Source organism: Martes martes (assembly GCF_963455335.1).
Source record: "Martes martes genome assembly, chromosome: 6".
Classification (NCBI taxonomy): domain Eukaryota; kingdom Metazoa; phylum Chordata; class Mammalia; order Carnivora; family Mustelidae; genus Martes; species Martes martes.
In genome coordinates, this window is record NC_137893.1 from 80,972,213 (window position 1) to 80,997,127 (window position 24,915).

The window sequence follows — 24,915 nt, forward strand, 5'->3', positions numbered from 1 at the left end:
AGGCTTACAGGAGGTATATTTTGCATCATTATGGACATCATTTTTACTTTCACTGTTACTCATTCATCCATTCATTTATTCACTCAATTTTTCTATTATTTTGTTTCTCAACCTGGTAGGATATGAATGCTTAAACCTGACTGAGCTGAGCTAAGTTTAGTTCATTTTAGTTCCCTGTGATGAACCTATGTGTTTCTGACCTGGGCAGGCTGTTCACACAGCCATGGCTTTAGGGAAGTTAATGACTTCACATCTCCCCAAACTACAGATGGAGGATAGATGAATAATTTGTTGTTTGTTCTGTCATAGTAAGTTTTGTTTCTAAGAAAATTTGCATTTTCAAAAACCACATTCTGTACTTTAAGAGATTAAGTTCTAATTTCATTTGTGAAAATTTTTACAGGAGAGAAATTACTTAGAGCTCTTTGTAAGTAAGCTGCCTGATGAGACTTAAGACTGGTGGGAGATACCAGAAAATGGTACAGATGAATGAAATTTTAAAAAGCACTGAAGAAAAAAAAATTAAGTTTTTGTGTAAATAAAAAAAGGAGATATTTGTATTGACTGGCTTTTTAAAATAAGTTTTGTGGGATGCCTGGGTGGCTCAGTTGGCTGAGCGGCTGCCTTTGTCTCAGGTCATGATCCCAGGGTCCTGGGATGGAGTCCTGCATCAGGCTGCTTGCTTAGTGGGGAGCCTGCTTCTCCCTCTGCCTGCCACTCTGCCTGCTTGTGCGCTCGCTCTCTCTCTCTCTGTCAAATAAATAAATAAAATCTTTAAAAAAATAATAAAATAAGTTTTGTTTCAAATTCTTGGCCTCTTAAAGCTGTACTTCAGATTGTCCTTTAATTAAGTTGCTAATAATCTGGTTGGAGATCAGAAATGCCTTCTGCCCTTTTTGTTTGAAGCCAGCTTTTCATTTTATTTTATAAACACAAATGCTTATGCACAGAATTGCATACTGTTGCTATCATGTACAGTTGCTAAAGGAGTAAGCCATACATTTGGCTGTAAGGAAACAAGTTTCTCATCATCCTTAAATAAAAACAAGCAGTTGGGGAAAGCATGATTTGTTATGATATTTATAGATGACATACAGTTATCCTAATGTTATTGATATTTTTTATGTGATTCTTTTTGTGAATATTTTCAGACTTTATGCAGATATCATATTTTATCAGGATTGCTTTGGCTTTTTGGGGTCTACTGTGGTTCCATACAAATTTTAGGATTGTTTGTTCTAGCTCTGTGAAAAATGCCAGTGTTATGTTGCTAGGGATTGCATGAAATGTATAGATTTCTTTGGGTAGTATAGACATTTTAACAATATTTGTTCTTCCAACCCATGAGCATGGAAAATTTTTGCCATTTCTTTGTATACTCTTCAGTTTCTTTCATAAGCGTTCTATAGTTTTCAGAGAAGAAGACTTAGTGTTTTAGGTGTATCTTTTGTAAACATTTTAACTGGATTAAAAATGATTTGGATGGTTCTTTTTGAGTAGATTTACACTTACTGTAGTGATTATTGTATTTTGGCACATTTTAAAACCCTATTGTGTACTTTCTTCTTTCATCTCAGGTTTTTTCCCATCCTTTCTTGCCTTTTTTTTTTTTTTTAAAGATTTAATTTATTTATTTGACAGAGATCACAAGTAGGCAGAGAGGCAGGCAGGCACTGGGTGGGGAATCAGGCTCCCCACTGAGCAGAGAACCCAATGTGGGGCTTGATCCCAGGACCCTGGGATCATGACCTGAGCTGAAAGCCACCCAGGTGCCCCCTTTCTTGCCTTTTGATTGACTTTTTCTTCATGCCATTTTCCTAATAAAGAAAATTTTCTAATAAAGAAGTTATATACTACCTATGTTTTTTTTTTTTTAAGATTTATTTATTTATTTATTTATTTGTCAGAGAGAGAGAGAGAGAGAGAGGAGCGAGAGTGAGCACAAGCAGACAGAGTGGCAGGCAGAGGGAGAAGCAGGCTCCCTGCCGAGCAAGGAGCCCGATGTGGGACTCAATCCCAGGACGCTGGGATCATGACCTGAGCTGAAGGCAGCTGCTTAACCAACTGAGCCACCCAGGCGTCCCCTACCTATGTTTTTTTTTTTTTTTAAAGCTTTATTGAGTATAATCCACATACCATACAATTTACCCATTCAAAGTGTACAATTTAATGGTTTTTAATATATTTTTATTATTGTGCAATTATTGCCATAATCTAATTTTAGAGCATTTTTAGCCTCCCTAAAAGAAATCGGCTAGCTGTCACACTGCATCTTCCCTAAGCAACCACTAATCTTTTCTATCTCTGTAGATTTCTTTGTTCCGGTCAATTTGTATAAATTGAATCATCTAATATGTAGTCCTTTGTGACTGATTTCACTTAGCATAATGTTTTTAAGATTCATTCATGCTGTAGCATATACCAGTACTTCATTTCTCTTCATTGTCATATAATATTCCATTCTGTGGATAATACAATTTATCTTTTCATCCGTCGATGGACATTCTGGGTTGTTTCAGCTTTGGGTCGTTAAGAAAAATGTCTCTATGACCATATTTTCATTTCCCTTGGGTATGTACCTAGGAGTGGAATTGCTGGGTTATATGGTAACTCTATGTTTAATCCTTTCAGGAGCTGCCGAACTGTTTCTTAAGCAATGGTGCCTTTTCTTTTCCCACCAGCATTGTATGAGGGTTCCAATTTCTCCACATGTTTGCCAGCACTTATTTATCTGTCATTTTGTTGATAGCTCTTTTAGTGGGTATGAAGTAGTATCTCACTGTGGTTTTGGTTTGCATTTTCCTGATGACTACATGAAGTCTGCTTAATAAGTCCATTTGTATATCTTCTTTGAAGAAATGTCTGTTCAAATCTGAACCCATTTTTAAATTGGGCCATTTGTGTTTTTATTGAGTTGTAAGAGTTTTTTAATATAGTCTAGATACAAATCCCTATCAGATCAATGATTTGCAAAAATTCGGTCCTATCTTGGGGATAGTCTGGGTAGTCTTTTTTTTTCGTGATAGTCTAATTGGAAGTAAGTTTTAAAATTTTTGATAATGTCTAATTTATCTTTACTTTCTTTTGTTGCTTGGACTTTTGGTATTATAGAGTAAATATGTATTATATTTATATTTTGGTATTTAGGAAACCACTGCCTGACTTAATGTCATGAATATTTAAACACCTATAGTTTCTTCTAAGAATTTTATAGTTTTAGCCATTACATTTAGGGCTTTGATTCATTTTGAGTTAATATTTATGGATGGTACAAGGTAGGGGTCCAACTTCATTCTTTACCCTGTGGCTATACAGTTGTACTAGGTCTACCTCTTCTTTTAGCTGTTAATGTAGATGTTATGTAACCCTTAGCTTGACTGTCTAAAATGGTAGAGTCTTTCTCTTCCTCTTACAGATATAAGGACCTTAAAAATGGAATTCTGGGGGTACCTGGGTGGCTCAGTCGATTAAGCATCTGCCAATTAAGTCAATTAAGCATCTGCCTTCAGCTCAGGTCATGATCCCAGGGTCCTGGGATTTAAAAAAAAGGGGGGGGGGTGGAGGATTTAAAAAAAAAAGGGGAAAGCTGATCCACCCTTGTTTTGAGTTATATGTTATAGTTGCAAATCCTTTGATTTTATCTTTTTTTAGCCCACAAATTAGATATTTTTTAAAAATTTAATTTAATTTAACTTTTTGGTGTGTGTTCCAAAATTCATTGTTTAATGCACCACACCCAATGCTCCATGTAATATTTTCCCTCCTTAATACCCACCATCAGGCTTATCCAACCCCCCACCCCCTTCCCTCCAAAACCCTCAGTTTGTTTCTCAGAGTCCACAGTCTCTCATGGTTTGTCTCCCCCTCCAATTTCCCCCAACTCACTTCTCCTCTGCATCTCCCAATGTCCTCTTTGTTATTCCTTATTCTCCACAAGTAAGTGAAACCATATGATAATTGACCCTCTCTGCTTGACTTATTTCACTCAGCATAATCTCTTCCAGTCCCATCCATGTTGATACAAAAGTTGGGTACATCCTTTCTGATGGAGGCATAATGCTCCGTAGTATATATGGACCATATCTTCTTTATCCATTCATCCATTGAAGGGCATCTTGGTTCTTTCCACAGTTTGGTGACTGTGGCCATTGCTGCTATGAACATTGGGGTACAGGTGGCCCTTCTTTTCACTACATCTATACCTTTGCGGTAAATAGGGTAGCTCTATTTTTAATTTTTGAGGAATCTCCACACTGTTTTCCAAAGTGGCTGCACCAACTTGCCTTCTCACCAACAGTGTAAGAGGGTTCTCCTTCCTCCACATCTTCTCCAACACTTGTTGTTTTTTGTCTTGTTGATTTTGGCCATTCTAACTGGTGTAAGGTGGTATCTCAATGTAGTTTTGGTTTGAATCTCCCTGATGGCTAATGATGATGAGCATTTTTTCATGTGTCTGTTAGCCATTCGTACGTCTTCTTTGGAGAAGTGTCTGTTCATGTCTTTTGCCCATTTTTTGACGTGATTATCTGTTTTGTGTGTGTTGAGTTTGAGGGGTTCTTTATAGATCTTGGATATCAGCCCTTTGTCATTTGCGAATATCTTCTCCCATTCCATGGGTTGCCTCTTTGTTTTGTTGACTGTTTCCTTTGCTGTGCAGAAGGTTTTGATCTTGATGAAGTCCCAAAAGCTCATTTTCGTTTTTGTTTCCTTTGTCTTTGGGGCCATCTTGAAAGAAGTTTCTGTGGCCAATGTCAAAGAGGTTACTGCCTGTGTTCTCCTCTAGGATTTTGATAGATTCCTGCCTCATGTTGAGGTCTTTTATACATTTTGAGTTTATCTTTGTGTATGGTGTAGGAGAATGGTCAAGTTTCATTCTTCTATACATAGTTGTCCAATTTTCCCAGCACAATTTATTAAAGAGACTGTCTTTTTTCCACTGGATATTTTTTCCTGCTTTGTCGAAGATTATTTGACCATAGAGTTGCGGGTCCATATCTGGGCTCTCTACTCTGTTCCACTGGTCTATGTGTCTGTTTTTGTGCCAGTAACATGCTGTCTTGGTGATCACAGCTTTGTAATAAAGCTTGAAATCAGGAAACGTGATACCCTCAGTTTTGTTTTTCTTTTTCAGCATTTCCTTAGCAATTCGGGGTCTCTTCTCGTTCCATTCAAATTTTAGGATTGTTTGTTCCAGCTCTTTGAAAAATACCGGTGGAATTTTGATTCAGGATGACATTGAAAGTATAGATTGCTCTGGGCAGTATAGACATTTTAACAATGTTTAATATTCTGATCCATGAGCATGGAATTCTCTTCCATCTTTTTGTGTCTTCTTCAATTTCTTGAGGAACTACAGAACACTAATGAAAGAAATAGATATTGTTTTTATTGTTTTATGCAGTTATCATTCTTTGTTTTTTTAGATTTAATTGCATTTAGTTAAAAAAACCCAACTCTTTATTTTTATCATTATTATTATCATTATTATTTTACAACTCAGGACTCATTTGTCTTCTTCCTGAAAGAAACTAAAGGAATCTTAGTAGTTCCTTTAGTGAGTCTAATGATAAACTCTGTTTTTGCTTAGCTGAAAATATATTTTGCCCATGTTCTTGAAAGATAGCTTACCTTTCTAAGCAATTCTTGGGTGCCAGTTATTTATTGTTAACCCTTTGAAGACATTATTTCACTGTGTTCTGGATTCCATTACTGTTGTTGAGAAGTTGGTTATTATCCTGAGAGTTCTTTCGTGAATAGTTTGCGTTTTCTCTCTGGCAGACTATTCTATTGTCTGGTGTTTTGTAGTTTCCTTGTGATAAATTTTAGTCTTGCTCTGTAGCCGTGTATATAATAGTGAATTGTAAACCCTGAGGGGAAGGGATATATTCATATTTTTGTGAGTAATGTATATACATTGTCTTTTCTACCTAGTACAGTGCCTTATATATAATACATTCCTAAGAGAGTCTTTGGTTGAATTATTGTTGAATTTCTTTATATAGCTCTTTTCCCACCAGGATGTAGTTTAGAATATTTTACAATATTTATAAAAATACAGGGAATGCTTAGAAATGTTCATTTGTTTAAAAAAAAAAGGATGGGGTTCATTTGTTTAAAAAAAAGGATGTGGCATAAATTTTTTTTCTGATATGATTATAGCATTAGCAGGAAGGGAAAAAAGTAACATGCTATTATATAAAATTTTATTGTCTCTGGATTAGAGTTAAAATTTTTGTTTAAAAATGTAATGTTTATTATAATTTATATTGACAACTATATTAAGTGATTACATTTGATTTGATTTGAGAGAGATTGGGAACAGGCGTGTGACTTGGGGGCCACAAAGAAAGAGAGAGAGAGAGAGAGAGAGAGAGAATCTTAAGCAGTCTTCACGCCTAGCATGGAGCCCAGTGTGGGGTCTGATCTCATGATCCTGAGATCATGACCTGAGCTGAATTCAAGAATTGGATGCTTAACCAACTGTGCCATCCAGGCACCCCTACGTAGGTACTTTTTTTTTTTTTTTTAAGATTTCACTTATTTATTTGACAGACAGAGATCACAAGTAGGCAGAGAGGCAGGCTGAGAGAGAGAGAGGGAAGCAGGCTCCCCGCTGAGCAGAGAGCCCGACGCAGGGCTCGATCCCAGGACCCCGGGATCATGACCTGAGCCGAAGGCAGAGGCTTTTAACCCACTGAGCCACCCAGGTGCCCCAGTAGGTACATTTTAAATCAAAATATTTTGAAATGGGGTTATATAGTTTCCTGATTAATTTTTTAAATGTAAAAACTTGTGATTTATTATTGTAATATAGGTCTGAAGGGTGTGGTCTTTTTTGAATTTATTTGCTTTTATTTAGGATGGGTAGAACAGAGAGAGAGACTGTAATACAAGAAAAGATAGAATCCGTGTATTCATCTGTTGCCAGATAACAATAACATGACAGTGAAACAAAAGGTTGAGATTTTGTCAGAATTCAGAATATATTATCTTAAATATTCAGTTGTATTATCAGGTTACAGCAAAGTCCTCCTCTTATATTTTTCCCTTGCAATCCGAAATCTGTGAAACCATTAGCTGTACAGTGTTCTCTGTGAGTGCTATAGACCCTGTCCTCTGGTTTTTAAAAGCACTACCCTTTGCTGGTTTCAGATTTCACTGTGGTAACTTAGATGTGGGCCAGATGCCATTGTAATAACTTGCATTTGGGATTTGTGGCTACAATTAGATAGGATAATGAAGCACATTAGGAGTTGCATTACATCTATCTCTAATTGCCTTTGTTTCATTAACGCAAAAATAACATTCTTAAGGTGTTAATATTTTCTGGACTCATCTCTGAGATATAATGGTCCTTTTTCTAGATACCCATGCTATCAAATATTTAATTTTTTCTTCATTATTTCATGTTGTATGTGCATGTGTATGTATGTGCTTATGTGTGTGAATAGACTCGGCTTTAATCCTTAGATTGGCCCGTACTGAATTCTGAAAGTCACAGTAAATCAGTTTGTACATTAGAACTCAGATACTGGTGATGGTTGAACTAGGGATATTTAAGCTTGAAAGCTTCAGAACTGGAATCAGACCCAGACAGAATGATGTTATAGTGAATAGAACAGAGAATCACTTACTCAACAGTGATATTTCCTGGTCCCCTGTCTACTTTAATTGAATCAGGATCTCTCGGAGTAGGGCTCCAGATCCCAGGTAATTGTTTTTCTATGTTAACGTTTGAGAAATTCAGAGAAGCGACTTTTAGGCAATTCTTTTCTCAAAGTATGATGTTCTTTGAATAGCATATATCAATTATTTTCATATTTGCAGGAGGAAATACTAGTATGATGTGGAATTGGTTTTTATCACCAATTATTGATTTTCCATGCAGTTGGGAAATACTGAGCTAGCAAAGGTAGACAGAAAAGTAGCACATTTATCAGATATAAGTAGCAGCCAAGACTGGTGATCTGTGGTCTCAGAGGTTTCAGCTGTAACATGGAAAGTGAGACAGTCACCTGATACATTATTCATACTTAAGTAACAGTGTTATTTGAGATATTTTAAACTCTTTGAGGTCACAAAACAAAACATCTTCGCAATAGTTTGACCAAATGGTAAGATTATGCTCCTTCAAAAGAAATTAGGACCCTGTATAAAGTTAAATATGAAAACATCTTTCTCCTTTTCTCCTCTTTTCCATGATGAGGGGTATACCTTTGTTTATTAAGTTCTGGGTGTATTCCTCCAGATTGTTTCTCTGCTCATGAACGTATATGTATTTACATATATTTGCTTATGTGCCTACATATTTTAAATATTGATATATACAAACAGATTGCCTTTCTTCTCTCAAAGGCTATAACAATTTAATTTCTCAACATTGTGGGATATTGTAGCCTTTAATAACTTATGAATGGATAGGGAACACATTTTAACTATTAATGAATTTGAACATCTTTCTCTTTTTTTTTTTTTTAAAGATTTTATTTATTTATTTGTGAGAGAGTGAGCATGAGCATGAGCAGGAAGGAAGGGCAGAGGGAGATGGAGAGCATGTTTCCCGCTGAGCAGGGAGCTTGACCCAGGATCATGACCTGAGCTGAAGGCAGACACTTAACTGACTGAGCCACCCACATGTTCTGAACATTTTTTTTTTAAACATGTATTCTTTTTTTGCATTTCTTGTGATTTGCTTTCTGATTTCCTTTGCCCATTTTTAAATTCAGTAGTTAGGTTTTGTTTCGCTTTTAAATTTTTTGCAGTTCCTTGTAGCCTGTGGATATTTAGTCTTTTGTCTGTTACATGACAGAGTAACATTTATTTATTAGCTTTTTTAATGGTGTAATGATAACTAATGTTTTTCTCTGTACCAGAAATTCTTATGAGTCCTTTATGTGTGTTTCTTCATTTAATCTTCACTCTCGTGCTGTCTGCTTTATGGACGAGGGGACTGTGAGGCAAGAAGGTTAAATAAGTTGTTTGAACACATGCCACTAAGTGGTAGAGCCAGGATTTGAATCTAAAAAGACTAATTTTAAAACTGTTATATTTAACCTTTACACTTCATCTTTACTTACCAAGTTTTTTAAATATAAAAAACTAAAAACTTCAAATTTTTTATTTTTTTAAAGATTTTATTTATTTATTTGACAGAGAGAGAGATCACAAGTAGGCAGAGAGGTAGGCAGAGAGAGAGGAGAAAGCTGAGCAGAGAGCCCGATGCGGGGCTCGATCCCAGGACCCTGAGATCATGACCCGAGCTGAAGGCAAAAGCTTAACCATGAGCCACCGACTAAAAAAAAATAAATAAATTGTTATTTTTTTATTTATTTTAAATTTTTATTTTTTTAAAGTTAAAGATCTCTAATGATTTTAATACAAATACTCCTTTAGTAATGGTAACACAAACGTGTATAGATATATACACACACACTTATGTAGTTGGTAAATAGATATAGTACTATAATATATTAATACAGATATTTCATATACTTTTAGGGACATGTGTCCTGTTTCTATTTAGAACTGACCTTCAGTAGCATATTCCCTTATTTTTTTCTATTGATTATCATAATCTGTTAATCTTCCTGTTGCCAATCATTTTGCTTTAATCTATCCTCAACACTGTTATTGGAGTAATCATTTTAATTATGGTTTTGATCATGTTACTCACTCCTTTGGAAACTTCCAGTGGTATCACATTTCTTGATGAATGAAGGCCAGGCTCTTTCCTTAATGGGGCATTTGAAGACTTAATTAATTCTGTTTCATCTTTACCTTTCAAGAATTACCTTGAGGAAATTTTTTCTGTTTAGAAAATTTAGTCTGCTTGCTGTGATACAGTATCTAGTATACTAGTCTTTGAATCCTGTGGTTCAGGTTCAGATTTCCATGGCACCTTGTCCACATGCATATGTGAATGACATAATGCAAAGCACTGTCATTTCTTGAATTTCTATATGGTCTGACCTCAGCTGTGGTAGACTGGTTGGAAAGGGGGCGAGAGAATCAAGAACATGTTTTTGAAGCAAAGTTTGCATAGCGAACAAAAGATTTTTCTCTCTTTAGATTGTGTATTGGGGCTGATGGAGATTGGGTGTGTGGAGCAGGACTAAAGTCCTGCCCCAGCCACCCTAGGGCACAGCCAGTGGTGGTTAAGTATGGGCTTTTGCAGTATCTGACTTTACTTGTTACATGATCTTGAGCAATATACTTAACTTTTCTAAATGTTAACTTCCTCCTTTGAGCAACTTTTCTTGATACTACATACAGCAGATAAATGGGATAATTTGTTTTTTTCTTTGGGAGTTGCATTCTTCTGGCTTCGTACTTGGTTCGGTTAGTGTTCTTAATCTGCAGAAGCTAAATGAGGAATTTATTTAAAGGTGTTTAGTACCTCATAGAATGGGGGTGGGGTGGAAGGTTGGAGAACCAGGCTTAAAAACTTACAGGTAGTTTCCCTCAGTTCACCTTTGAGAACCATCACTTCTCCAGCCTTACCAAGTACCAGTGCTGCCCAATTGCTGCCACTCTGGGCCAGACCTTGATTGACTGCTGCTGGTGCTGTCATTGTGGAAGGCTAATGCCTCTGCTGTTGTTTGTACCAGCCAGAAATAGTAGCTCCATACAGAGCCATTTTCTTATGTGACTCACTTCCAAACCGAGATCTTGTGCAGGTGTTTCTGAATGTCTACACCGTACGTAGTTGCAGAGTATGTTGGGAATCTGAGGTCTAAAACTAATTTTGGAAGATTAGACTTATAATGTGGGAATTACCCTGAGTATAAAAAGATTCTGCACAAGCTGATGAGAAGCTTGAGCATGATAAGTAAGTGTTCGCTGTAGTATTTTTGCTTGTGTTCTTCCATCTGTAATATTTTTTTTCTTCATTTCCAGAATGAATTCTGTGCTGGAGTTTCATTGTTAATTAGTCTACCTGGCTCTTTCTCATCTGAGTTTTCTTATGGCCTTTTCATCATTTCTTTTCACATTATTTTATTTCTTTAGGACAATATCAAAGCTCACAAGTAGTATTAAACATACTCTGGTATGAACCAAACAGTAAGGAAAAATATAGAATAAACTTTGAAAGTTGCCTTTCACCACTAACCTCTTCTCCCCTCACACTTTCAATTATTATCCCCCTTTGAAGTGTCCTCTGATAAAAGTTTATAATCTTTAATTTTAATTTAACACATTTGATGATAATTTGTCATTTAATGGTAAGTTCATGGAAGAGAGAGGTCTTTGTCTGTGGTTTGGGTTTCCATGGAGCCTACTAAAACTGTTACTGTGTGTAGAAGAATAATATGTAAAGGCTTGACCTAAGGCAATAGCTGTGTCATCATTTTGGAAGTGAAGGCTTACAACTTAGGGGTTTGGTGAATATGCAGAGAAAGGTAGCAGTCTTAGTAGACTCCAGGAGTTCTAGCTTGAGAAACATACCATTGAAGATGCCATTTAAGGGATACTGGGAATGGAGAAACTACTCTGTGTCTGCAAGTATATTACTAGAGTGCTTTCTGATTATATTCCTTTATTGCAGGATCTTCTTTACCCATATTTCTGATTTGAATTAGAGTTTGGGGAGGTGCTATAATGTTTGAGTATGGCATAGCTTTCCACAATTTAGGAAAGACTGTGAAAAATAACCATTTTCTAGTAGAGTTATTTCTGAGGCTTCAGTGCTAGATGATGAATAAGACTTCCCAGTGGGGAGATGGATTTTTTTCTTTTGAAAAAGTAGCAATAATTATGTTAAATAGGGTGACTATAAACCTGTTTTCTAGTCATTTGTCATCTGTAAGTAGATGGTAAATGGACATATATTTAATTATGTATTCATTTTTAGAAAATAATATTTGAAACTGTTTGGTTTGTTTCAGATAAACATAATAATAACTGCATTTTGATAAAGTGTCTCTGAAAAACTTGTGCTGGGAAACCATATTCAGATATTTGTTTTGGCATTTCACATTTAGCAAATTTTTTTCCCGTAAATTATAACTAATTTGACATTCTTTTTTCTTTCCAGATCATTCAACTTCAAGTGGCACATTATCTTTTAAGCCTAGTCGATCATTGGTTACTCTTCCTACTGCCCATGTCATGCCGTCTAACTCCAGTGCTTCAGTTTCCAAACATAGGGAATCATTGACGTCAGATGGCTCAAAATGGAGTGCAAGCCTCATGCAAACATTGGGAAACCATAGTAGGGGAGAGCAGGACTCTTCACTAGACATGAAGGACTTCCGGCCTCTACGGAAATGGTCATCTTTATCCAAACTCACTGCCCCGGATAACTGCGGCCAGGGTGGCATTGTACATGCTGATGAGCCAAGGAGTGGTTTGGAAAAGACAGGGAGAGCCAAGGTTTTAACGCCTCAACTAAGAACAATTGGGCCTAGCTGCTTACATGATAGTATGGAGATGCTTAAACTAGAGGACAAGGAAATAAATAAAAAACGATCATCAACTCTAGACTGCAAATATAAATTTGAAAGCTGTAGCAAAGAGGACTTTAGAGCTTCTTCCTCCACTCTTAGGAGACCGACCTTAGACATGACATACAGTGCCTTACCTGAAAGCAAGCCCATTATGACAAGTGCAGAGGCCTTTGAACCTCCAAAATATTTAATGCTGGGTCAACAGGCAGTAGGTGGAGTTCCCATTCAGCCTTCTGTGAGGACACAAATGTGGCTTACGGAGCAGTTGCGGACAAACCCTTTGGAAAGTAGAACTACAGAGAACTCTTACAGTTTAGCTCCTTGGCAACAGCAGCAAATTGAAGAATTTCGACAAGAAAATGAAACACCAGTGCAGGTAAGGCTCAAAATCTAGTGTTTGCTTCCCTCCAGTGGATATTATGAGTACAGTAAATAGCACACTTGCAGTAAGCATAGAACAGTGTGTCTGTCCATTGGTGCAGATTGTTTTGCTTTTCCTTTTTCCTTCAACTTACTAAGCATAAATGGTATAAACTCCCAAAGTACTGTTTTGATAAACAAAAGTTAAAAAATATTTGAGGTTGATTTAAAATGAAAAACTTAAAATCCTGTACCTTAGCCTTTACTTTCCTTCTCATTTGTTAAGTGAGCATAAAAATGAACAAAGCAACACATTTTCAATTTAAATGTGAAAGAGACAAAGGAACTGGCTTGGTATAGTAGAACATAAACTTGGGAGTATGAGGTCTTGGATTTTGTCTCTATCAGATTCAGAACCTGGATGATTTTTCCATCTGGGCCTCAGTTTCTTTTCTGTTCTTCTATTTTTTTTTTTAATCAGTGAATAATTGACATATAACATTGCATTAGTTTCAGTTCTACAACATAATGACTTGATATATGTATGTTTTGTGAAGTGATCACCACAGTGAGTCTAAGTCTGGTCTGGTTAATGTCCATCAGCATATATAGTTTCAATTTTTTTTTCCTTGTGATAACTTGTAAAATTTTGTCTCTTAGCAACTTTCAAATATATGGTAGTGTATTATTAACTAGAGTTATCATGGTGTACAGTAAGTACATCCTTATGACTTGGAAGTTTTTATCTTTTGACTTCCTTCATCCATTTTGTCCACCCCACCCTGGCCCTGGTGAACACCCATTAGTTCTCTGTGATTTTCTTTTCTTTTCTTTTTTTTTTTTTTAAGATTCTACATATAAATGTGATGATACAGTATTTCTTTGACTTCTTTCACTTATCACAATGCCCTCAAGGTACATCATGTTGTCACAAATGGCAAGATTTTGTTTTGTTACAACTGAATAATAATCCATTGTATATATACCACATTTTCTTTGTTCATTCATTCATCAGTGGGCACTTAGCTTGCTTTCATGTCCTGACTATTGTAAATAGTGCTCCGGAGGACATAGGAGTGCATATATCCTTTTGGGTTAGTGTTTTCGTTTCTTTCGGTTAAGTACCCAGAAGGGGAACTGCTAGATCATATGGTAGCACTATTTTTAATTTTTTGAGGAACCCCTCATACTGTTTTCCATAGTGGCTGCACCAATTTACATTCCCACATAGAGTGCACAAGGTTTGTCTTTTCTCCACATCCTTGCCAATACTCTTGTCCTTTTGATCATGACTGTTCTAACCGGTGTGAGGTGATAGCTCATTGTGGTTTTGATCTGCATTTCCCTGATAGTGATGTCAGGCACCTTTTCATGTGTCTGTTGGCTAGCTGCATGTCTTCTCATTTCTTCATCTATGAAATGAGAAGGTGGAACGAAAGTCATTTTTAAAGTTTTGGTGGTGCTTGATACATATTTAGGTTTATAAGCAAAAAAAAGATTAAGTTGGGTATCAGGATTTATTAATCAGGGGGCACCTGGGTGGCTTAGTCAGTTGAGCATCTGCCTTTGCCTCAGGTCATGATCTCAGGGTCTTGGGATCGAGCCCCGCATTGGGATCCCTGCTCAGTGGGGAGTCTGCTTCTCCCTCTCCTTCTGCCTGCCACTCCCCTTGTTTGTGTGCACTCTTCCTCTCTCAAATAAATAAAATCTTTAAAAAAAGATTCATTAATCAGTTTGAGGAAAGCATTTTATAAAATATCATATATAAATAAAAGTGCCGTGTATCCTCTAAAGTAACATGTAAATATGTACATTTCTTGATATGGAAATTTTTTTTTCCAGAGTAATTTCCACAGCTCATTTTAACTGGGAGAGCAATTATCTGTAGAATTTTTTATAAATCTTATCATCCGTTCTTTATTACCAGAATTTTCTGAAACTAATTAATTCTATCAGAAATTATAAAATTTCCCTTAGAGAAAACATTTAAAATTACTATTCATTACTGCTACTAATAAAAAGTAGTAAAGATTAAAGGAATATATCCTATGAAAGGGTAAGGAGAAACCTTGCAAATCTGAGTTCCAAAACATACACACACCTGAATATGCTATATTTACAAGGGAATCCTGAACACATCCCATGTACCTTCTGTATTCTTGTTTTGGGCACAGTACTGAACAATCTTGATTACATATAAAAACCACATAACCAAAAGGAAGCATTATTATGATGTTTGAAATACAAATCAGAGAAGAGCAAATTAACCAGATTTGTGATTTATCAGTTCACGTGGTTGAAAGATAGGAAACCTAATTTTTATAATTAAAAAAAATTTTTTTTTAAAGATTTTATTTATTTATTTGAGAGAGAGCACAGAGGGAGAGTGGAAGGGAGAAGCAGACTCCCTGCTGAGCAGGGATCCCAATGTGGGACTCAATCCCAGGACTCTGGTATTATGCCCTGAGCCAAAGGCAGATGCCTAACCAACTGAGCCACCTGGGCACTCCAGAAACCTAATTTTTTAAAATGCTATTATATTTTAGTTCTAAAATGCTCTGTGATTATATGAGAACAGGGACCAGGCAGTTATTTCTCCAGCTGGTATTTTTGCACAGAATTGTAGTTGTCCATGGGGTGCTAAGTAATAATATTCCAACCTGAAGGTGTGATAGAAAGATAACTGAGCAAATTGGATGAATTTAAGGGATTGAGTACTAATTTACTTCTTTTACTCTACTTGGAAAACCCTCTGCTTTGGAGTTTTTCCCAACCTTGAAGCTATGCAAAGAGGATAAGAAGCTTGGAGGTGCACTGTAAGAGCCAAACTTATATTTAAGTCTTCTGCCTAGTACATGGTAGAGGAAGAAGGCTACTAGAGGACAACATTTGCACACACCCAGGCATGTCCTGCTTTTTGATGAACCATATTTGGAAAGGTCTCTTCGTTGTGCTCCTAAGTGTTGTAGTAGAGAGATGAACGCAGGTAAAGAAAACAGAAAACACTTCAGTTGCCATGTTTAAATGATCACTTCTCGGGACACCTGGGTGGCTCAGTCGGTTAAGCTGCTGCCTTCGGCTCAGGTCACGATCCCAGGGTCCGGGGATGGAGTCCCGCATAAGGCTCCCTGCTAAACAGGGAACCTGCTTCTCTCTCCGCCTCTGCCTGCTTGTGTGCTCTCTCTCTCTGACAATAAATAAATAAATAAAATCTTTAAAAAAAAAAAAAAGATCACTTCTCTTCTCATTCCCTTCTTGGACTATTACAGAAGACAGTTCTTAAATGCCTTCTCCTTGGAGCCTCCAAGTGCTGTCTTTATTATAAAAGTTCTTATCTTAGTTGTTTCTTAAAAGACCTTTTAAAGAATTGACTTCCTTTTTGTCTAATTTTTACATAAAGGAAAGAGCCATAGTAAGGATCAGACCATCTGATAAATTGTGAGAATGTGTATGATTTTCAGGCACAACTCCTAAACTCTCACCATGAAAGAAACCTCTCTCTTTAAAACCAAGGAAAGGAATTTGGCAGAGTCATAATCTAACACCACCATAGATTTATATAAAACCTAGTAGCTCTCAAGAGTGTTTATCTCATTTGATCTGCACGGTTTCTTTCCCTGCTTTTCTCCCTCCAAAGGTTAATACTGTAATGTGGAAGTTTGGCTCTTAGGAATAATCATTGAGTCAGCTTCACAGTCACATGCTCATGCTGTTCCTTGATTACCATGATTTCCTACTAACTCAGCTAGAATGCAGGTAGAGTAGTACTCTGAAACATTTTCCTTTGTAAATGAAGAGAGGCTATCTATGCCTTTAAGTGGTTAGAATATAGACCTCCATGAGCAAACTGTCTTTGGATCTTTCCTCTGTTCTGTGTCACCCCTCTCCTCCCACCTTCCCCCAAACCTCTCTGACCCTACAGCAGAAGAGAAAGACCACCAGAGTCTTGCCTTCTCTTTGGAAAGAATGTATTCCTTACCATTTCCTTCTTTTATTTCTTTTCTGGGGGATGAGAGAATGGGGGAAGGGCATGGAAGGTGTATACCTCTACACACAACAGTATCCATTGGATTCCTTTAAGCTCACAGTGCATCTTTTCAGGCAGAAGTGAAGAAATGGTCTGTTTATTGAGGAAGTTGGTTATCTTCTTTTCTCTTACATTCCCTAGGATGTTTCTAAGTTCTGGGTTGCAATCATTTTTTAAAGAGAGGAAGATAAAATTTTGTACCCCACTTAAATCTTGATGAGGCTTGGTCAGCCAAAATATTGACACCTAGTGATTTCAGCATATTTTACTGAAAACTTTATATAAATCAAGAATGTAAATAAAAATTTGATAAAATGACTTAAATGACTTGGTTTTTGTTTAACATGATTAAAAAATGAAAAGTTTTATTTTTAACATGAGTGTTTTATGTATTCTATTGCATACTCTGAAAAGAAATAGTTTTCTTGTTTCTTATTTTTGTCCTTTTTTTTACTGTTTAGATCTAACTGTGCACTGAAAGCTGTGAACCCTGTGGCACTCTAAATAGATAGGATGTGACAATATGACACATTCACTTGGTAGTTAAAAAGCATTTTGTATGTATGCTTTAATAAATTAGTAATACGTTTGACTTTTTTTAATCTTTCAACTTTTCTACATGGTATTGGCTTGTAATTTTATACATCAGAAGAGCAAATTAAAAAAAAAAAAACAACTTACTGGTTTCTCACTTTGCCAGAAGACTAAAAAATAATTAGAGGAGAAATAAAATCTAAATAGTAGAAAATTCATTATTTTATGTAGGCCTGCCCTCTTGTGTCTATATGAGGAAATCTTGATCTTACTTTGAGAAAAGTCACTCACTGAAAACAATCTACAAAACCAAAACTGCTTATATTGATTGTTTTATGGCCATATCAATCATGAATTGTATTAAAAAGCGATTTCACTGAGTTCAAGAAGGTTCTTTTTGATATAAAGGTGATTTGCATTAAATAAATATTTTGAAACAACTACTATATAAAGGGCAACATTAAACATTTAAAAATTAGTTCATTTGTAGTATCCTGTAAGTTAAGATTAAACTTTATTCTATAGTAGAAAGAATATTTGGTATTTAAAAATTTTAAATACATTGTTTTATTATATCTTACTCTTTACATATCATGATAAACAGAATAAATAAGTTCCATTTAAAGAATAGGTTTTTTTGTTCTACTTTATAATCTGAGTTACAGTATACTTTAATCCTCAAGAAAAAGGTTTTTAATTTCTCTTAAAGTCAGAAAGAAAAACAAAAAACTTACTTCTATTTTAGGGAAATACCCTATAACTTCACATTTTATAGTTTGATGTTGATGTTGTAATAATGAACAATACAATGAAAGGAACAGAATTTTGCATTTCAGGTTTTCACATATTAACATCAGTGCAGCTAATTATAGAACTTGGTTACTTTTTTCACAAGTAATTATACCAGTGATGTGAATGTATTGCTTATTATTTATAAGCTTTCTAGTTGGTAGTAGGGATCTCCAGCCCATAGATGAGGCTTTGCTGAAATCTCCCCATCAGTATGAGATCCTTTTTCATCTGTTCCTCAAATATCAGTGAATCAAAACTACCCCCCCCATCTCTAGTACCTGTCAGGTACCCAGAAAAAATTTATAACAGTGTCTCCTTGACTAATCTGTTAGTTGCACTTGTATTATAAACCAAGGTCAGTACTGACTTTTCAAATTCTTTTAGTAACCACATTTTAGCAAATCATACAGTAAATTATGTGTTCTCTACTCTTTTAGTATTGCTATATTAGTAATATGTCTTGAAGTTGAAATTACTAGATTATGCAGTATAGGTATAAACCACTTTAGGCCTAATTCTAAACTGAATCAAGTTAAATTAACAAATTAATGAATGTATTTTCCAGTACCAAGTTGTACTTCTGTTATGAGTTGGAGGGTATTTTTAAGTGACCAGGGAGGAAATTGAATGTGTATTCAGCAAAAAAAAATTGTAGATTAATATTGCTGTGTTTATAATTTAGCATGGTAGAATGGCCTACCAAGTAGGTATTGACCATTTGGTTGACAGGTTAAGGAAAATAGTTCTGTTCTATTATGAACTGTAGGACAAAAAGGTCATGTCAAAACGTGATCAAAGAATTAATTTTGGGGAACCCAAAATTTTGTTTCTTTAATGCTTGAAAGAATGTATTTTCCTTTTATTCTTTTTTTAAAATTATTCTTCTTGCCTATATTGAGGCTGACTGAGCTTAAGAATGGAAGACAATCTATAAAATCATCCTAAAGTCTTAAGATTTCATAATTTCAAAGACATAGTGTGATTAAGTTACATATTTAGATGATCAACTACAGTGCCTGAAGTTAGGTTAGTCTCTCTTCTATTAGTGTGTTAGTAATTATGGCTAATCATACTGTCAGCTGTTAAGTTAACCAGTAGTTCTTGCCTGCTGATCATAATGTACTACAGAGAATGGATTTATGGTTTGTCTTCATATACTAGAATTCTGTAATTCTTTGAAAAAGCTGGTTAAGAGAAATTTTATTTATGTTATAGTATGGCCTTACTTTTCCTACTTGGTTCTCATAAACTTTAAAATATGTTAGTGTAGTACAAAGAAAGAATAATACAATTTCTATTTTATAATGTAGGTTATGCAAGTTACTACAAAAAGTTCTGAAGATAATAAGATAACAGATGTGAGAAATCAGTAGGCTATTTCAAATGATTACTCTTCATTTGAATGATTATTTTGGTACTTGGTGAAGACCTGAAAAATATTTAATAAACATCACGGAGGCTTTTACAGTACAATATAAATTATATTTACCCCCAAGAGTGAAGCTAATGCTTTATAAGTGAAATGAACTGGTTAGCAGTGCAATTTCAAAACCAAACCTACTTCATCCTCAGAGAAGCATGTGGGATAGAAACTTACAAGCTCTGTAAGTTTCTGAATTCAACAGTTACATTATGCACACTTACAGTCATTTTGAATTTTTGAAAATAAAGCTCTTTTCATGTTTACACAATCCCACGGGTGAATACATTTGCTAAAAATTTGTTTTGTCCTGAATCTTGACCTTTTCAAAAGAAATTCTTCTACTTAGGAAGTGGTCTGTTACGTAGAACTTTTTCCCTCTCTTCATGGGATGACAGATTTTAAGCTGATGGTGACAAGTTGCATCACTGGAGATTGCAGCAGACCTTCAGAGAAGCATCACAATGATGCAGATCAACAAGAGACATATTAAAATGAGACAGAAATTTATAAATAGGTTCTGGAGATTTTGGCGTGCTTGTTGAGGCATTTCAATGGTTGAGGCTCTTCTTATAGCAGAGCGAGTGAGGTATTGGACTTTCTCCATGACCCCAGGAAAGCAGAAAGTCTCAGGTTTTAAATGGTGAAGAGAAAGGTAAAAAGCTGGCGGCCAAATGTGAGCTGCGTCACACTCTTCTTTTGGGTAGCCTGGAATGTAAAAATAGCAAATGGATTAGGATCATGCGTGTAATCTATTCTCTGAACAGGTAAAGACACAATTTTGTATTAATTCATCTTCCTCAATATTTGTATTTATGACATCAAATAGGTAGTCTTTTTTGGTGAGGGTCACCATGATGTGTTTTTTGTCTTGTATTTGTAGTGTAAGAATTTAAGTCCTTGCTTCTTCCTCTCAAAATGACTAGAAGTATAGTTTGGTTTAGGGTGCAGCTCATTTCGGACGATTTCCTTGAGCAAAAGTTTCATAAAGACTATTTCTCTGTGAGCATAACTGTTGTGAACATTAGTGTATTAATAGCATCAGAGAAAATCTCATAAAAACAAATGCATGTAAGAAATTACTTTGCAGATGTTGATTTTGGTCCAAAAAAAAGTTAAATGGGAAGTATTATAGCAGAACTATAGATTCACATGTTTGTCATCCCTTTTTATGATTTTGTAGCTTTGTAGAATATGCTATTTTGAGTAACATTTTAACAAGACTGGATATTAAGTACTGAAGACTCTCAGGCTCAGAAAGCATAGTAATAAAATTATCATTATCTCGGGGCACCTCAGTGGCATAGTTGGTTCAGCGTCCGGCTCTTGGTTTTGGCTCAGGTCGTGATCCTCAGGGTCATGAGATCCAGCACTCCCATCAGGCTCTACGCTCAGCATGGAGTCTGCTTAAGTTTCTCTTTTCATCTGTCCCTCCCCTCTGCATGCGTGCACACATGCTCTTTTTCTCCCTCTCCCTAAAATAAATAAATCTTTAAAAAAAATTATCATTATCTCACTGTGTACCACAGACAGTCCCTGTTTAGAAATGACCTGTACTCAAGAATGGTGGTTTTCATTTGCTTTCTTTCAGAGCTTCCATAAGTTATTCTAATTAATTAGTTGTGGTAAGTAATAAATGAAACAAAAATAAAACAATGCATTATTATAGAAAAATTAGAGGTTAGAAATTATCTGTAAATTAAGCATCTAGAGATAATAGTTACTAAGACAGGGATATTTTGTTGTCAATTATGATATTTCTTTATAAATTTTGAAATAGAAATTAGAGATGGAATTTTTTTAAAAAGCCTGTAATTTAACTGCTGTTAACATTTGTTGATGTATCATTATTGATCAAGATATTACCACCTATCCCAGTATCCAGATTTCATTTTCTCCCTAATCTCTCCACATTCCACGAAAGCCTAGAGAAAGTGGTCAGCTCTATTGAGAGAGGCTAGTGCTGGAGAGAGCAGAGAGGAGAACTGAAAGAATGGGAGAGGGAAGATGTATTTCAGGCATGATCAGTGAGAACTAGGAATTTAGGTGTACAAAGAAAGCATGTGGTAAATTGTTGTTAGATTCTGTAGTGTCAGTACCTCAGTTTGGCTCTACTAGCTTTGAATTATATACTAGATTGCGCTTTCATTTGGCTGGGGACTCTGGCCTCCTTCTAGTATTGATCTATAGGGAGGAGATCCAAACAGCTAATTTAACATCAAACTTCATTCTCTTAAAGAGTTGGTAAAACCTGTGTTTCCCTAACATATATATGTCTGTAACATATATTCTTCATTGTCCAACACAAGGGCTGTTAACACCCCTACTACTTGGTAGATGGCATCTTAAGTGTGTTTTTAAATTTAATTTAATTACTTTTGTTTGAATTCCTCAGATAAAATACTGTAGAAATAAAGCCTTTTTTATTTTGTCGTTTAAGAAAATGCATGCTTTAAGTTTTTTTCTGCTATTGGTTAAATGTGGGGAAGATCCCCATTATTCATTCTTTTATGTATTTGACTAGTTCATGTGAGAATGTATAACAGAATAGTTAAGAAAGGAATAAGAACTAGCATTGGTCATTCCTATTAGAACTTACATTTTTATGAAGTTTCATGACTTAAATGGTCTGTAAGTTCTGATTTTAAAAGTTACTTCGAGAAAAAACATGGAAAAGGAGGAAGCTGGCTAGTTGTTCATCATGAAGCATATATGCAAGAGTCATTCCCTACCCTGACACTTTGATGAGTGGGACTTCAGTCACATGAAACATGTCACCTTTCCATAAATACTTCATTGCCTTTTTTGATTCTGTCTTTTGCACATGTTGTTCTGGCTGTGCCTGGAATGTCTACCCTCTACCCCCCCGCTCTACCTTTGATTCTTTGCCAGGCAAACTTCAGTTGATCCTTAAGGCCCAGTTTAGATATCACTTCCTAATGAAACTTTCCATTACTCATTAAGGTAGAATTGGTTATCTCCTCTGGTTTTCAGTAGGGCGTTAGTGTTAACCTATATCAGGAGAGCTATCTGGCTGTGCTCTAATTTTGATTCACATGTCCCCAGGTAGACTTGTAGATCATGAGTATAAGGAACTCTGCATGTTTATTTTGTATTCTCGTATGCAGTGCATAGTTGTTACTATTTGAGTATATCAGTGAAGCTAAATGAGGGATTCTTATGATTTAATTTAATAGTTTAAGGAAATTGTTAATGATCAAAAGAGTGCTGGGACTAACAGATTAACTAGTTAGAATAACAGAATTTGATAATTGAACACAGATTATAATCTCCAGTATTCTTCTCAAGTTTCTGTCACCGAAGAGAGAAATGAAGTTTAGAGGATTACAGCTTAGATAAATTGTTAGTATTAACATTAACCTGAAGGAGGCTTTGTACAGATGGGTATTTGGTGTTTGTGAAATATGATGAGGTATGCCCTATGGAGATGAACTCTCTACTGATGAAGGTATGATGAATATATTTAAAGATGAGTTCCTTCTTTCCTTAGAGGCAAGCTGTAAATAGGGTAATATTTGATGGAAATCCTCAAAAGTAATTTCACTTGATACTCATTTTATCTGATGATAATAGAGCATTCTTTTAGGATAATCATAAATGGATTGTATTGGGAGGTTTTGAACTTGTACCTGGCACCAGCAATAATGGAGATAGAAATTAGTCCTACCTCCCCTTTTAAAGGAAATATATAGATTAGTTGCATGGGACAGGAGGAGTAAGGACACTTGAAAATTTAATTCATCACCCAGGCTGTAGAATCAGAATATTGAAAAATATAAAAGATCCTTTGATAGGGATCTGGTTGTAGAAATGCCATATTCTTGTCTCTTGAGTTACATATAAGAGGCGGGAAAATACCCACACAGTATTTTGTATACTGTGGTATCTATGATTATTTTCATTTTTGGAGGAATGGGAAGAATACTATTCTTTGTAGGATTTATAAAGTCTTTTGTTATCCACTTTTCCTCACTTGTTCAAAAAAAGTGAAATTGGGAAGTATCAAGATGCTTTTCTGTTTTTTGAAATGGAGGAACGAAAGAGACAAACCACAGGGAACTCTTAATCTTCCAATTTACTTACCGTAGTAGGCAGCATTTTGGATGAAAGGTACTATATCAGCTTCTGCAAGGGCCCTCACTTTGTAGTGAGTCCTATTTCTTAATGTAATATTAGATGCAATCTTGCGCAAAACAGTCTCAGTAGACTTTGGAAGACTTTTGCTGGTCTGCTTTATGACTTGCTAGGAAACTGAAACAATTTAACAATGCAGTATATGGTGAGCAGCAATCCTCACCTATAATTTACCTGCTTTCAGTGCTTTGCATAATTTTCTGGACTTCCAATTTTGGGGAGTACTTTCTCTCTGAAACCTTAAATTCCTGAGATTCTTTATGGAATTCAGAATTTTGCTTTTTTTATTTTTGGCTGTTTACTTCATTTAGTAAATGGAGGCATATTTTCCTAGTAAAGTCAAGTATTACACATCTAACACTGCAGTCCTACAGATACTTTTTAGAGTTCTTTTTCCACTTAATTGGTTCAGAAGATTAGAATTCTCTATAGATTTGAGTGTACAGGACCTCTCTATATTAAGATTATTTGGGGGTTTTGTTTTTTCTTACTATTCACTGTCATTTTCACAGATATCTGGAAATACCTGGAAATGATTATATATGCATGTTTTGTGACTTGTTGAATCAAGTCAGGACAGTTCATCATAGATTTATTATCCTTCTGTTGGATGCAGAAGTTCAATTTGGTAGAATAATTTTCCTTTTGAGATTGTCTAATATTAAACTTGGATGTTCTATTTGAAGTTACTTTGTGGCATCAACATTCCAGAACTTTGTTGGTCTGTACTGGCTATTTGAAAGAAGCTTCAGGCTGCTTCTGCCTGGTTATGAAAAGAATTGTGTAAACATAAAAATCACTATGTTCTCAACCCCTAAATTGACTCCATAATGAAATGTTTTCCTTGCTGTAAAGCTCTGCCTTGAGGAAAATTCATTAAACAATAGCATAGAGGGATTTTCTCTTTGAAATTGTCACATTGCTGTTGCTGTTTTGTCTGTAGACTTGTCTTCATTATCTGTTTATTATGTTAAAATTAATTTATTCACAACTAAAGTATTCTTTTTAACCCTGTAGTAGTTGAGACTTCAGATTCTTCTTTTGGGGGAAAAGGTGTGGGAAGGGAGTGCAGAAGGAAAGTTTTAAGGAAAAACGAATGCTAGTTCTCTAAACCCCCACTCATATAAGTGAAATGATCTTTTTTTTTTTTTAAAGACCTGAAGGTGGAGTACATTTTAAAA

General features: G+C 35.5%; 2 protein-coding genes across 2 annotated transcripts in view; one reads left to right on the forward strand and one right to left on the reverse strand.

The window, feature by feature from the left end:
* CEP85L (centrosomal protein 85L) overlaps positions 1-24,915 on the forward strand; it is a 165,450-nt gene that overhangs the window by 42,455 nt on the left and 98,080 nt on the right. Inside the window, exon 3 of the mRNA XM_080805139.1 lies at positions 12,035-12,822. Coding sequence (XP_080661265.1) covers positions 12,035-12,822 — 788 coding nt within the window. The remainder of the gene's footprint in view (positions 1-12,034; positions 12,823-24,915) is intronic.
* On the reverse strand, positions 17,385-23,765 carry PLN (phospholamban). The gene is made up of 2 exons (XM_080805140.1): positions 23,684-23,765; positions 17,385-20,287 (listed from the first exon to the last, which is right to left on the reverse strand). The coding sequence occupies exon 2, from the start codon at positions 20,184-20,186 to the stop codon at positions 20,028-20,030; it is 159 nt and encodes a 52-aa protein (XP_080661266.1). The 5' UTR covers positions 20,187-20,287; positions 23,684-23,765; the 3' UTR covers positions 17,385-20,027.

Coding starts and splice junctions, on each gene's coding strand:
- PLN (XM_080805140.1), bottom strand. CDS start 20,186: ATGGAGAAAGTCCAATACCTCACTCGCTCTGCTATAAGAAGAGCCTCA.